Genomic DNA, 12077 nt, shown 5'->3' with positions numbered 1-12077 from the left:
TTTGATGACAAAAACAACAATATTTATCCAACTGAACCTTTAACGTGTTGTGAACTTCATACTTCATTGGTAGCAAAATCTGCTCAGAAGACAAAACTGGGGTAATGTTGTACGACTAAATCTGTTTGTTTATATCACAAATAATAGCTCAGCAAAAAAATGCTTTGTTATAATACCAGAGCAATAAAAATGGAATTTCTTTCTGTACATTAACACTAAGCATAAAATCTGATGCAAAACCTTAAGAGCATAATGATATACCTGCAGTGGCGACCCTTTTATAATATTCCCTATTTATATTATATATTATTAACAGTACTTTTCTGAATGGAAATTTGAAACTGCTCATTTTTAAGTTCTGCTTTCTGTGGTTGGTGGTGTTAAACTGACTGCTTTTTTTTTTTACACACATTATGCATCACGTGACTTACTTTGTCTTGGTTTGCTTTCCTGTTCGTTCCAATGCTTTTCTTATCATGGCTCATAGATCTGTTGAGTCCTGGTCCTGATTCAGATGTGGTCATGGAAGAGGGTTGTGATGACCATGACGGGGACAGACATAGTCCACTTATCGATGACATGGAAGAGTCTCTGGTTGGCGACTCGGCTGCTCTTTTGGAAGCTGGGCATGGTGAGCTTGTCGATTTCCAAGACCAAGACCCAGATGAATCCAACAGAATCATCAGGTAGCTCCTCATCACTTCTCGAAGCATTGTAAACAAAACCAACATCACAAATAGTTGTCGTTTGTCAAAAACTGCATCATCACCCACTTGTCTCAGTGACAGTCAGTGATTGCATAGAAAAACTATTGAATGCAAAATAAAGAAATAAATGACTGCAAATACTACTGTTCTTCTACTACTGTTTGAAAGTTTAGGATTAGTGAGTTTCATAAATCTTCATAAATTATTTTAAAAGAAGTCTCTTAGGCTCAGCAAGATTGCTTTTATTTGATCAGAACTACAGTGAAAACTGTAATGCTGTAAAATATTATTACAGTTTAAAATGCATGAAAACAGATGTGCTGGTTAATATTTCTATGGAAACCTTTTTTTCTTCAACCCAGGATTCTTTGATGAATAGAAATGTATGCTAAAACAGCATTTAAAACAGAAATCTATTCTAAATGTCTTTACTGTCACTTTTGATCAATTGAATGCTTCCTTGCTCAATAAAAGTGTTAATTTCTTTATTTTTTTCCTGACCCCAATGGTAGTGTAACTATTACAGCATAACAGACATTAAATTAAAATACTCAACATTAAGGACAATGCATAAAATAAATTCTCAAACAGGAAAAATATAACAACAATAAGAATTTACTACCAGTCTCGCTGTGTTCTATTCAACAATTTGAGTTAAAACCAGTTGTCGATGTTTGTCTGTTTGAGGACAAGTACAAAATAAAAAAGGAACTAAACAGCATGAGTATTCTAATGCTATGAAATAGTTTTTGACCTGCTGCTGACATGTTCTAGAAGGTTTTGACATGTCACCCTGTTTGTAAGCCCTTCCACCAGCAACAACATCCCACTTATGCGGGTGGTTCAGTCTGTCAAACACACCAAGAGGAAAAGCAGCAATGTTATGAAAGAAGGCTGGCTTGTGCATTTCACCAGCAAAGACACATTGGTAAGTGCACTGGGTTTCCATTATAAACATTAGGAATTTATAGATGAATTGCCAAGTGAACCTTTCACACTGTACATGATGATTTCTTGTAAGGTTTTATTATTTTTATTTATTTTTTCACCCTAGCGTAAGAGACATTACTGGCGACTTGACAGCAAGTGTATCACCCTGTTCCAGAATGACACTGGGAGCAAATACTATAAGGTAACTTCAAGTCAAAAAACTAAGTCTGACACTATCTAGAGGGCTTTCAGCATTTTCTTTGATTATGTCGATAGTGTGTCTTGACGGGTTTCATGCATCACTGCACACATCAGATCCACGCGCATGTCTCTGCAATATCATTGAGGTTTCAGCTTTCAGATAAGACCTCTTAACCTTTTCCAACAGGAAATACCTCTGTCTGAGGTACTGTCTCTGGAACCAGCGAAAACATTCAACCTTCTGCCTGAGGGTGCCAACCCACATTGCTTTGAGATTGCTACAGCATCTCTAGTGTACTATGTGGGAGAAAACCTGGCTCGAGCTGACAGGGGAACACCGGGCTACGGAAGCAACGTGCTTATTAGCGGCGTGGGACAGGACGTGGCCCGCATGTGGGAGATGGCCATCCAGCATTCACTTATGCCCGTCATCGCCAAGGGCATATCTCACGGCGGCCATCACAGCCACCACAGTATGAACTTCATGGTGAAACATTTAGAGGCTCATGAGAAGACCCTTAGAATGTTTCTGGGGGGAAAACACAACAAATACAGACATGCAGCACAGTTTTAATATTACATTGTGTGCAAATATGTGCTGCATTTAATAAATACCTTGTTGATCATAATCCAAGTATATTCTATACATATGCAGGTGTGTAGCATGAATGCAATTTACTTCCAGCATGCTGGCATTGCCATGAGACATGCAATATATAAATACATATATAGTATATAAATGCATCATTCATTCAATATCAGCTGTACAGCAATTCTTAGAAAAACTCTTTACACTTTACAGCAGACCATTTTACACCTACTATGTTTATTGTAGTAATATATTGAGATATATTTTTTTCATATACTGCTTTTGGCAAATTGTAATAGGGAAGTGTCTGGACACATGCTTTTGTGATAAATGATAAACTATAAAATCACATCCAGACATTTTGGAGAATACATTATATATGGCCATTTATTATACTCAGTAAGAAAAATTAGCACCTTAAACGTGTTTATGATGATCAACTTGACAAAAATACAATTATTTATAGGTACTTGCAATGATATATATTATTCTAACAGTAAAAAGGTGTACTTGACAACCCCAGTGCTATTTCAGTATTAATTATATACTATTATGGCATTTAATCATATTTTGAATTAGATTTTATTTTCATATTTTCAGTTTTTAAATGTAAGTGTATTAATTGTTCTATGGACTTTTTTGTCATTTTTATTATTTTAGTTATAGTTATTTTAGTTCTTCAACTTCAACTTATTTTATTTCAGTTATCTGCAAAGGCAGCATTTCTAATTGTGTAAGTTTTACTCATATTTCATTTTTCAGCTTTATTTTAATTAATAACATTTTTCTATAGTTTTAATTTAATTTAAACTGGTGGGCCTCCTCAAAGCAGTATTGTGCAGGTGACATTTTTAATTTGCTTTTGAATTTTCTTTGAGGTGATTTTGAGAAACTCTTGTAATGCGATATAGATTGTCATGCAATTTTCTTATACCAACAGAAGAGGTGTCCATTAGCATCTCTGTATCCAACTCCCAGATTCAGGAGAATGTGGTAAGCTTTTTCTTATATTTGAGACGTATGTCTCATATACCTTCTGCATCATGCTTTGTTTTCATGTGTAAGAGCTCAGTGTTCCTGTCGGCTTGCCTATACCTGCAACCTTGAGTTCTAGTGTGAAATAAACACACAGTGCCTCTATTGGAGATTATTTTGATTACCTGCTTGGCCATGGTGTTGCCATGGTTACTCGAGTCTTTCTGACACAGTCCTAGTGAGATGTGGAAATAGCTCTTTAGGCTACTGGTCTGAATTCATACATTGTTACGTTACAAAACAAAAAGGTTTGATCAGAAGAAAGCTGATGCACCAAGCAGTGCTTCTGAGCTTTGGGAACAGCCCATTTTTGCACATACGCTTACATTTAGTTTCTGTTTTTCTTACAGGATATTAGCACAGTGTATCAGATTTTCCCTGATGAAGTACTTGGCTCTGGGCAATTTGGCATTGTCTATGGAGGTAATGTACCAGTCTATTTAATTTTCTTTAATTTCTGTATTTATTTATTTATTTTTGTATGTGGTAAAATGAATGTGTAATTCATTGTAATATTTAAACATTGTAATATTTACAGTAAATAGACATTTACATATAACCATACTTCACATCCAATAAACGGAGGACAAAAATACAGACTCTACAATATAGATCATCCTTTCTGATATAACACAGGAAAACACAGGAAAACAGGCAGAGATGTTGCCATCAAGATCATAGATAAACTGCGATTTCCTACCAAACAGGAAAGTCAACTGCGTAATGAAGTTGCCATTCTCCAGGTAAATACACAGATGGCACACACACAAGAAAAACACGGCTATATGTAATGGACAAATATAGATGTAACACACACACACACACACACACACACACAGATAGGTATGGATTTATGAATTAGAATACATTAAATGTTTGTCCAGAAAGACGATTTAGATTAAACGTCAATATTACAATATTGACAATTTAGGATTTTAAATAATAAATATAAGTGTTGTATCTGTCTTATGTAGAACCTCCACCATCCCGGCATTGTCAACCTTGAGTGCATGTTTGAGACACCAGAGCGTGTCTTTGTTGTCATGGAAAAGCTCCATGGCGACATGCTGGAGATGATACTGTCAAGTGAGAAGGGGAGGCTGCCAGAACGCATCACCAAGTTCCTCGTTACGCAGGTTCGTCTCATAGACACTGTGTTTCGCACACTCTTGACTCTAACGCAACAACGGCAGAATCAGTACACACAATCCCATATAAATATTTAAAGCAAAAATAAATGCTAAAGCTGGACCTTTGCTGTTGCATTTTTATTTACAATGTTTTATACCGCGTATTATAATAATAACGCTGCTCCACTCTTTTCCTAGATTCTCGTCGCTCTCCGCCACCTGCACTTCAAAAACATTGTTCACTGTGACCTCAAACCTGAGAATGTTTTGTTAGCCTCCGCTGACTCTTTTCCACAAGTGAGTAAAATCCGAACGGAACGAGAAGCGACAACAAAAGAAAGGAAATATCTGAATGGAGCGAGGCCACACCGAAATTAACATAAATGGATCTGTTTTTGTAAATTGGCAAGAATAAAAGATGGTAATTATGGCGTTTCTCGTGGCGTGTTCGAGGCACGGGGTTGTGTGTGTCTCTACATTCTAATGAAAGATTTCTAAATTATCCTCCCATTGTTTCTTCTGTCTACTGCACGAGCTCGTCTCTGGAGGCTCTCAAGCGGAAAGATGACTCACTGTTTGAGCGCAGGCAAACATTTTGGAAGAATCCTAAACAAATCACTGTGTGTCATTTACAAATATTTAGCAAAAGTGGAAGTAGAACTAAAGCTGTCAGCATCGGAGCTTGGTTCTGGTGTCCTCGGGTGCTTGTTGCTGTGCACAAATATTTAAAGGTGGAAAGTGTAGATCAGCAGGAGATCCAACTGGGTGATAATTTCACTTGACTTTCGTTCAGACTGTGACAACTGATCATTATGGCGTCTGTGGTGTTAAAAGCTAGCGCGAGAACAAAAGGATGTTTTTCTTTTTGGTCTTTTGTGCATCTCAGTCCTAGTCAAGTAAAATAGCCAATTCCTTCCGGTGTCTGCTTATGGTAAAGCGCATTATTCTTTGGTTCGTCTTACAGGTGAAGCTGTGTGATTTCGGTTTTGCACGTATTATTGGTGAGAAGTCTTTTAGGCGTTCGGTGGTGGGCACCCCGGCATACCTCGCCCCGGAAGTGCTTCGCAACAAGGGCTACAACCGTTCGCTGGACATGTGGTCGGTTGGTGTCATCGTCTATGTCAGTCTCAGTGGAACCTTCCCGTTTAATGAGGATGAAGACATTCACGACCAAATCCAGAACGCTGCTTTCATGTACCCACCAAACCCCTGGAAAACAGTGACTCCAGAGGGTAAGTTCTGGGGAGAATGGATAGTATGTGGCACAACCATCAATGAATGTGGAATGAAGAAGGTTAAGTTGTGTTTAAAGGGACTGTTCACTCGAAACCCTCGTGCCATTCCAAACCTGTGTAAGTTTCTGTTTTACTGTGGCAAACACAATAATTTATCCTGAAAAGCATCTCTGTGTTTTTTGTAAAACAATGAAAGACATTAGAGTCCAATGTTGTTCTGCACCACTTTGACTTTAATTATATACTCTAGACAAAATCAGTTGATCATTTAAAAAAAAATTTTTGTCTCTTGTGTTCCACAGAAGAAAGAAAGCCATACATGTCTTGCTGAGGTGAATGAATTTGTATTTTTAGGCGAACTGTCCCTTTAACAACAAATCGTGGTCTCCAAATCAGATTCAGCAGTAAATAGATTGGAAAGGTTTTAGAAATACTGAGATAACTATTTAAACCATGTCAGAAGCTAGCTGTATTAACCTCTCTAAGCTGGAAACAATTTAGAGTGCAATATGTGTGTTAATCCTCAAAATGTAAGCAGAGCTTTTTTGCCAATCCGACCTCACAAGGCCAGCTGTATACAAATAATCTTATTAGACTAGTTTTTATGAATTCACTTAGCTCATGTATGAATGAATATGATCTCATTGCACAAGAAATCTTATTTCTAGCCAGCCTGCTACTGATATCAAACTAGCTATGTGACGTTAAACTCTATTTTGAAGTCATGCTTCAGTTTGATGTTTCTACTAAAGCTTCAGTTGTACTAATTATCGCCGCCATGTGACTGTATAGATGACCTCAACTCACCCAAATCATTTCTGTTTGGCTCATGGTTCATGATCTAGGAAGATATGATCAGTATTAATGTAAAGTAAAGGCTAAGGTCTAGGATCGGTAATATTTGCATTTAAGTCATATGCAATCGTATTGACCTTCATCTCATTACCTTTTTGATGCCCTCACCTTTGACCCTGTTTATTCACTAATGCCCTCCTTCTTCCTCATTAAAATAACAAGAGAACCAAAGACCACACTTTATTTACTTAAGAACACAGGCAGTTGGAACAAATTATTCACAAGGATTTTTATTTATTTATATAGTTTGGTCGGTATCAAGTATGGCTATTTTAGCAATTACTTTGTTTTTAAAACAATTTTATTTAAATTGTTTCCTTTTTACTGTTAAGTGAAAATATTTAAGAGCCATAACAAAGAGTATTTTCTTCAAAAAACAGGTTGCCAAGTTTCAGAACGAATTAGGTTAGATTATTTATTTTTTTACTGCAATGCATTCAAATGCATGTGTAATGGTAAATACACAGAACTTATATTTGTAAAAATATTTTTAGGTATAATAGAATAAATTCTTGAAATAATTTTAACAAAATGTTACAGAATATAAAATTTTTTATTTTTTCAAAATGTACATTTTTTTCTACATTTATTTTACAATTCTTTTGTTTTATTTGTTTTTCAAAAATGCATAGTAACATTAAATGACTACCCGTCTACTAAACTGATGGTAAGCCGTGTAGATGTGGGAGAGAGAGAGACGTGAAAGAGGAGGAAAGGGAAAAGAAAAGATGAAGAGAAGAGGGAGCAAAGGTTAAAGAAAGAGATTGGTGAGAGCGTGCTCAATTTTTGTTACGACCCATTCATGTGAATAATGCCAAACGATCCCTTAGACTAAAGCACGGAGGCCTCAAGGTTAAGAAACTTTGGAGTGTCTGAAATTTGTGACCCCTGAAATAATGTTAACAGGATGTTGGTTTTGCTCATTATTCCTCTGGGCACAAAATCTTTCAGGTTTTCCACCACAGCCTGGCCACTGACAACCTGTTTTGTTATTACAGCAATTGACCTCATTAATAACCTGCTGCAAGTCAAAATGAGGAAGCGCTACAGTGTGGACAAGTCTCTCAGCCATCCATGGTTACAGGTTAGAAGATAACAACTTTTATACACCATGTGTAAAAAAAAAACAAAAAAAAAAACTATGATATGCAGACAAAAAACGTTCTGTTTTCCCCAACAGTCACAGTAGGCAACTTGAATAGGGGCGCAGTTACCCCCCGTCTGTGTTAGAAAATATTAACAAGGCAAGAATAATGTTCAATGTTAGTCAAAGGGGATCATAATTGATTATGTCTACCATGCATAGATGAGCATGTGATAGGTATCTGCATTTAGTAGGAAACTTGCAAAAGAAGTTTATAGATATATATGCCATTTATTTATAATTAGAAAAATATGTTGTTGTTTATGTTCTCTAATTTTTTTTCATGTCACAACCTCTTTGCTTCTGCCCGTCTAACTTTTCCCATTAATTTCTGCCATTTCTACCCTGCCTTTACATTTTTAAACAAACTTTTGAAAGTAAAATTAACGTGTAAATAAATATACACACAACAGGGAACTGAATGTAATGTTTTCAGATACTTAATTGCATGATAATATTGTTCAGAATTAATTTAAATGCAATAAGCGAAACATTAGAGTGCTACATTAGTAGGACTTAAGTACATCTTGATATGCAATTTCATAATTACTTCAATTGTCTTTGAAATATGATTAAAGTGTATCATTGAATGCACTGACAAGCATTTATGGTAAAATAAAATATACTAATAATGTCATTTCTACTGAAACTTGCATGTCAAGTATTCCAGTAAATTTGTAACTGCACATTTGTAATTTACATTGCTATTTAAAATATATTAAATAACACACTACAGTTAAAATTATAATCAAGTACTTTACATTTGCTTTAATATGTTCATCATCATAATACTAATATAACTTTTCAGAGCATGAAAATAGATTGAAACTAAAATTTAAAATGTAATTTAAGTAATACTTTTAGTTTGACATTACAACAAAGTGCACTTTTTAAAAATGCACTTTGTGTGTTAAAAACAGTGATGAAAGTGACCAATTTATCTGCAAGTGCACTTGTTGTTTTTCTTTTATTAAAAAAGGTGGATATAAATACATAGTGTTTTATTTACTTATTTTTTTAATGGTGTGAAATATTGTGGATCCCTAAAGATAAATCTTTATGACAGGACTACCAGATGTGGCTGGACCTGCGGACTCTGGAGTGTAAAATGCAGGAGCGATATATCACCCACGAAAGTGATGATTTGCGCTGGGAGCATTTTGCAGAACAAAATGGCCTTCAGTACCCAGCCCACTTAATCAACCCTCATGCCGATGTCCGTGAAGAGGCGGAGCCTGACGAGCTTGTGATAGGCATGCTCAGCGACAGAGTCAGTGTTCTGTAAATTGCTGCCTACCCCTTTAAGGGGACAACAACGGAACTCAAGCCAACTGTATACTGCGAAATCACCACTTTAGCCAACTGTAAATGCCTTGACAATTTCTAAAAAAGTACTGCACAATTCCATTTAACACTACACTACAGAACAAGCACAAATTTCACTATACACAGAGTGCCTAAGCCACAAAAGCCAATTTATCCATACATACAAAAACAACACATAAAATCTAACAACAACTAACACTTCAACTACTATGAACAAACATTACTTAAAAGCTCCTTTTGTTCTTAAGGACTTTGGAGTTTAACCTGAGAAATAAATGTATTAGTATTAGTATTATTTTTGGAATTAACTGGCATGACACAGTTGAAAACACTGTATCAGCAGTATTTGTTTGTATAACTCACAAAAGAAGTCATAATATATATTAAACACATTATAAATTAAGTCTTTTATTAACAAAATTATTCTGCTAAGAAATACCACCACAAAGATTTTGTGGTAACTTGTTGCATCAACGATAATTTAACTAATGTATAGCAGAGAGCATTTATAGCTTTTGTGGTTTTGTATGTGCTTATGAATGTGTGTGTGTGTGTGTGTGTGTGTGTGTGTGTGTGTGGTACTTCGGGGGTTGGTTATGTTAGTGTTCTGTGCAAGTGCAAGACAACAAAGCAACACTGCCTGTGGACTGGAGATGTTTTTTTCTTTGCTTTCTTCAGAGATGTTGGAATAACAGCTGGTTGTGTATGCATAAAGAATTATGTGCTCATGACAGATTTTCAGTGTGCTTCTTTCAGTGCTCCCTTTAAGTGAAGATAAGATGTGTGACACTGATATCAGCAATTCTGTCCAAATGGCTATTAAATGTTAACAAAATATATCTTTAGTTATATAATCATGGGCTGGAATGAGTGCAAGTCACAGAATGGCAGTTTGGAAGATAAGAGCACAAAGGTGAGTGATGAAGCCATAGTGCTTGAAAAAGGATCATACTGTATACTGTGGGCTAGTGTTTTCGGCACGCTGCAGGTTCATCCCCAAATCAAGAAGGTGTTATCTGCTGTCTGCCCTCAGCGAGAGTGGTTCCTGATCGACAGATGGCGCTATATGCTTATGCAGCATTAAAGCCTGAAAGGTTCGGCGGGACGCTACATGCAGAAGGTTAAAGAAATAGACGGGCAGACAGTCGAAAACAATATTAATACAACCAGAATCAAGTAATGTAAATAATTTGATTCAGTATGGGAAGCTAGCGCTAATTAGCTGCCTACGTATAAAAGTATAAAAAGTAGTTTAGACGCCATATTTAATTTTTCGTGATTGAAAACGAGGCGGGGGCACTTGTCTATGGGCGGGGGCTATACGCAGTGAGTAGCCTAGGTTAAGCTATGTATTTTAATTCCATGATTTTGCACAAAATGTTAGTTTTTTTTTCATCAACAAGATTATCGTATTATTATTGCTTCACCCAATAATTGAGAGCAAAACTAAAAATATGAACCACGGCATAACCTTTTGAACTGTCTGGTTTTCAATCGTGAAAAGTTTAATCTGACGTCAAAATTGGCCAAAAGTCCGCGTATCATCACTTAAATCTCTTAGTAAGTATTCACAGAAACCGTATTGTTTATTTATTTATTTAGAATAAATATTTGATTTATTTATTACATTAAATCTTTTTTAAAGATTTTAAATAGGCTACTACTTTTAAACACATTTTTAAACATTTGGCTTTCTTATTTTGAGCGACACTGGCCTTATGTCACAGCCTCACTAAACAGTTTTCTAATTTCTATACAATTTTTTTTTTTTTTTTTACACATTTATATAGCCTAGGCTGTATTGGCTATAGCCTAGCCCTTTTATCCAGCTCATTTTTCAACGTATTTTATCAAGAAAACGCAAAATGAGCTTTTCTTCCATTTCCATAACTTTGGCCTGTTTAATTAGAAAATGTCCCATTCTAAAACAGCAGTCGGTCTTTATGAATCATTTACACAACGCCATCAGCCTATTCCTGGACAAGATATGACGACCTCAGACTGAAAGAAATGGAAGAACCTTACAGATGGACTGTCTATCGAGTTACGCATGATTTGAGTCTGTTTTTTCTTCTCTCTCTCTCTCTCTCATCCAAACTCCTCCCAACAATAGATGGAGAATAGAGCCAATAGTGCAGGTGTCACACGACCAAAAGGAAAAGGCTATGAACTGTTTGTGACTCATATCTCATCTAAAAACAAGAAATTCGATTGAAAACATGTTTTACAAACGTTAAATAAAATGTTGTGAACAAAAACATCTTTATTGTGAAGTATCTACTAAAATCATATCAGCAACATTAAAAAAATAAAACCTACAGTGTAAAATAAAATAGGTTAGGGAATTATATAGGTGAGATTCCTCCCAGAATTAGTATTTGCATAATTTTATAAATTATTCTGATCAAACAGTTCATTTAACGCCTGTCATAGCTTAATGATGGCGAAAAAAATAACAATCATAACAGGCCTAATAAAAATAAATGTAACCAAACTATTAGGTATTCATTTCAAATAAATCTCCATTAAACGAACATTTTTATTTAAAAAAAAAGTATGTATACAATCGGAAGAGACTGAATTAGGCTACTGTCTTTTAAAATAAACTAGTGAAGAACTTTTACCCACGTGCTATTAATTGCTTGAATTTCTCAAGAATAAAAACAATTTAGAAAATGATGATACATTAACAGCGTACAAATATTTAATATATCTGCGTTTCCTACAAGAAAGGACAATAATCAAGGAATATAAAAGCAATAAATGTATTAAATTATGCCTTGGTAGATTTCTTATTAACACATTCGTCTTTTTTTCCTACCATATGCAGGCTATCTGCTGGAGTTGCACATGTTTTCTAGGGAATGTGTACTCGGAAAATAGTATGCAAATGAAGAATAGCAGCTTTGGCAGTGAGTAGCCATA

At 35.5% G+C, this 12077-nt stretch overlaps 1 protein-coding gene across 2 annotated transcripts in view; it reads left to right on the top strand.

Moving 5' to 3' along the window:
* Nucleotides 1-9883, top strand: part of LOC128031425 (serine/threonine-protein kinase D1) — a 33692-nt gene extending 23809 nt beyond the window's left edge. For both annotated transcript variants that reach the window (XM_052619681.1, XM_052619680.1), the window contains 12 exons: nt 488-686; nt 1512-1635; nt 1762-1839; nt 2026-2311; nt 3368-3420; nt 3813-3885; nt 4099-4205; nt 4437-4598; nt 4791-4889; nt 5557-5824; nt 7681-7766; nt 8893-9883. In XM_052619681.1, the coding sequence (XP_052475641.1) occupies nt 488-686; nt 1512-1635; nt 1762-1839; nt 2026-2311; nt 3368-3420; nt 3813-3885; nt 4099-4205; nt 4437-4598; nt 4791-4889; nt 5557-5824; nt 7681-7766; nt 8893-9111 (1754 nt within the window). In that variant the 3' untranslated portion in view covers nt 9112-9883. The remainder of the gene's footprint in view (nt 1-487; nt 687-1511; nt 1636-1761; nt 1840-2025; nt 2312-3367; nt 3421-3812; nt 3886-4098; nt 4206-4436; nt 4599-4790; nt 4890-5556; nt 5825-7680; nt 7767-8892) is intronic.
* The last annotated feature ends 2194 nt before the right edge of the window (nt 9884-12077 follow it).

Source organism: Carassius gibelio, chromosome A17, assembly GCF_023724105.1.
Source record: "Carassius gibelio isolate Cgi1373 ecotype wild population from Czech Republic chromosome A17, carGib1.2-hapl.c, whole genome shotgun sequence".
Taxonomy (NCBI): Eukaryota; Metazoa; Chordata; class Actinopteri; order Cypriniformes; family Cyprinidae; genus Carassius; species Carassius gibelio.
Note: the sequence above shows the minus strand (reverse complement) of the source record. Positions and strands in the feature narration are given on the sequence as shown.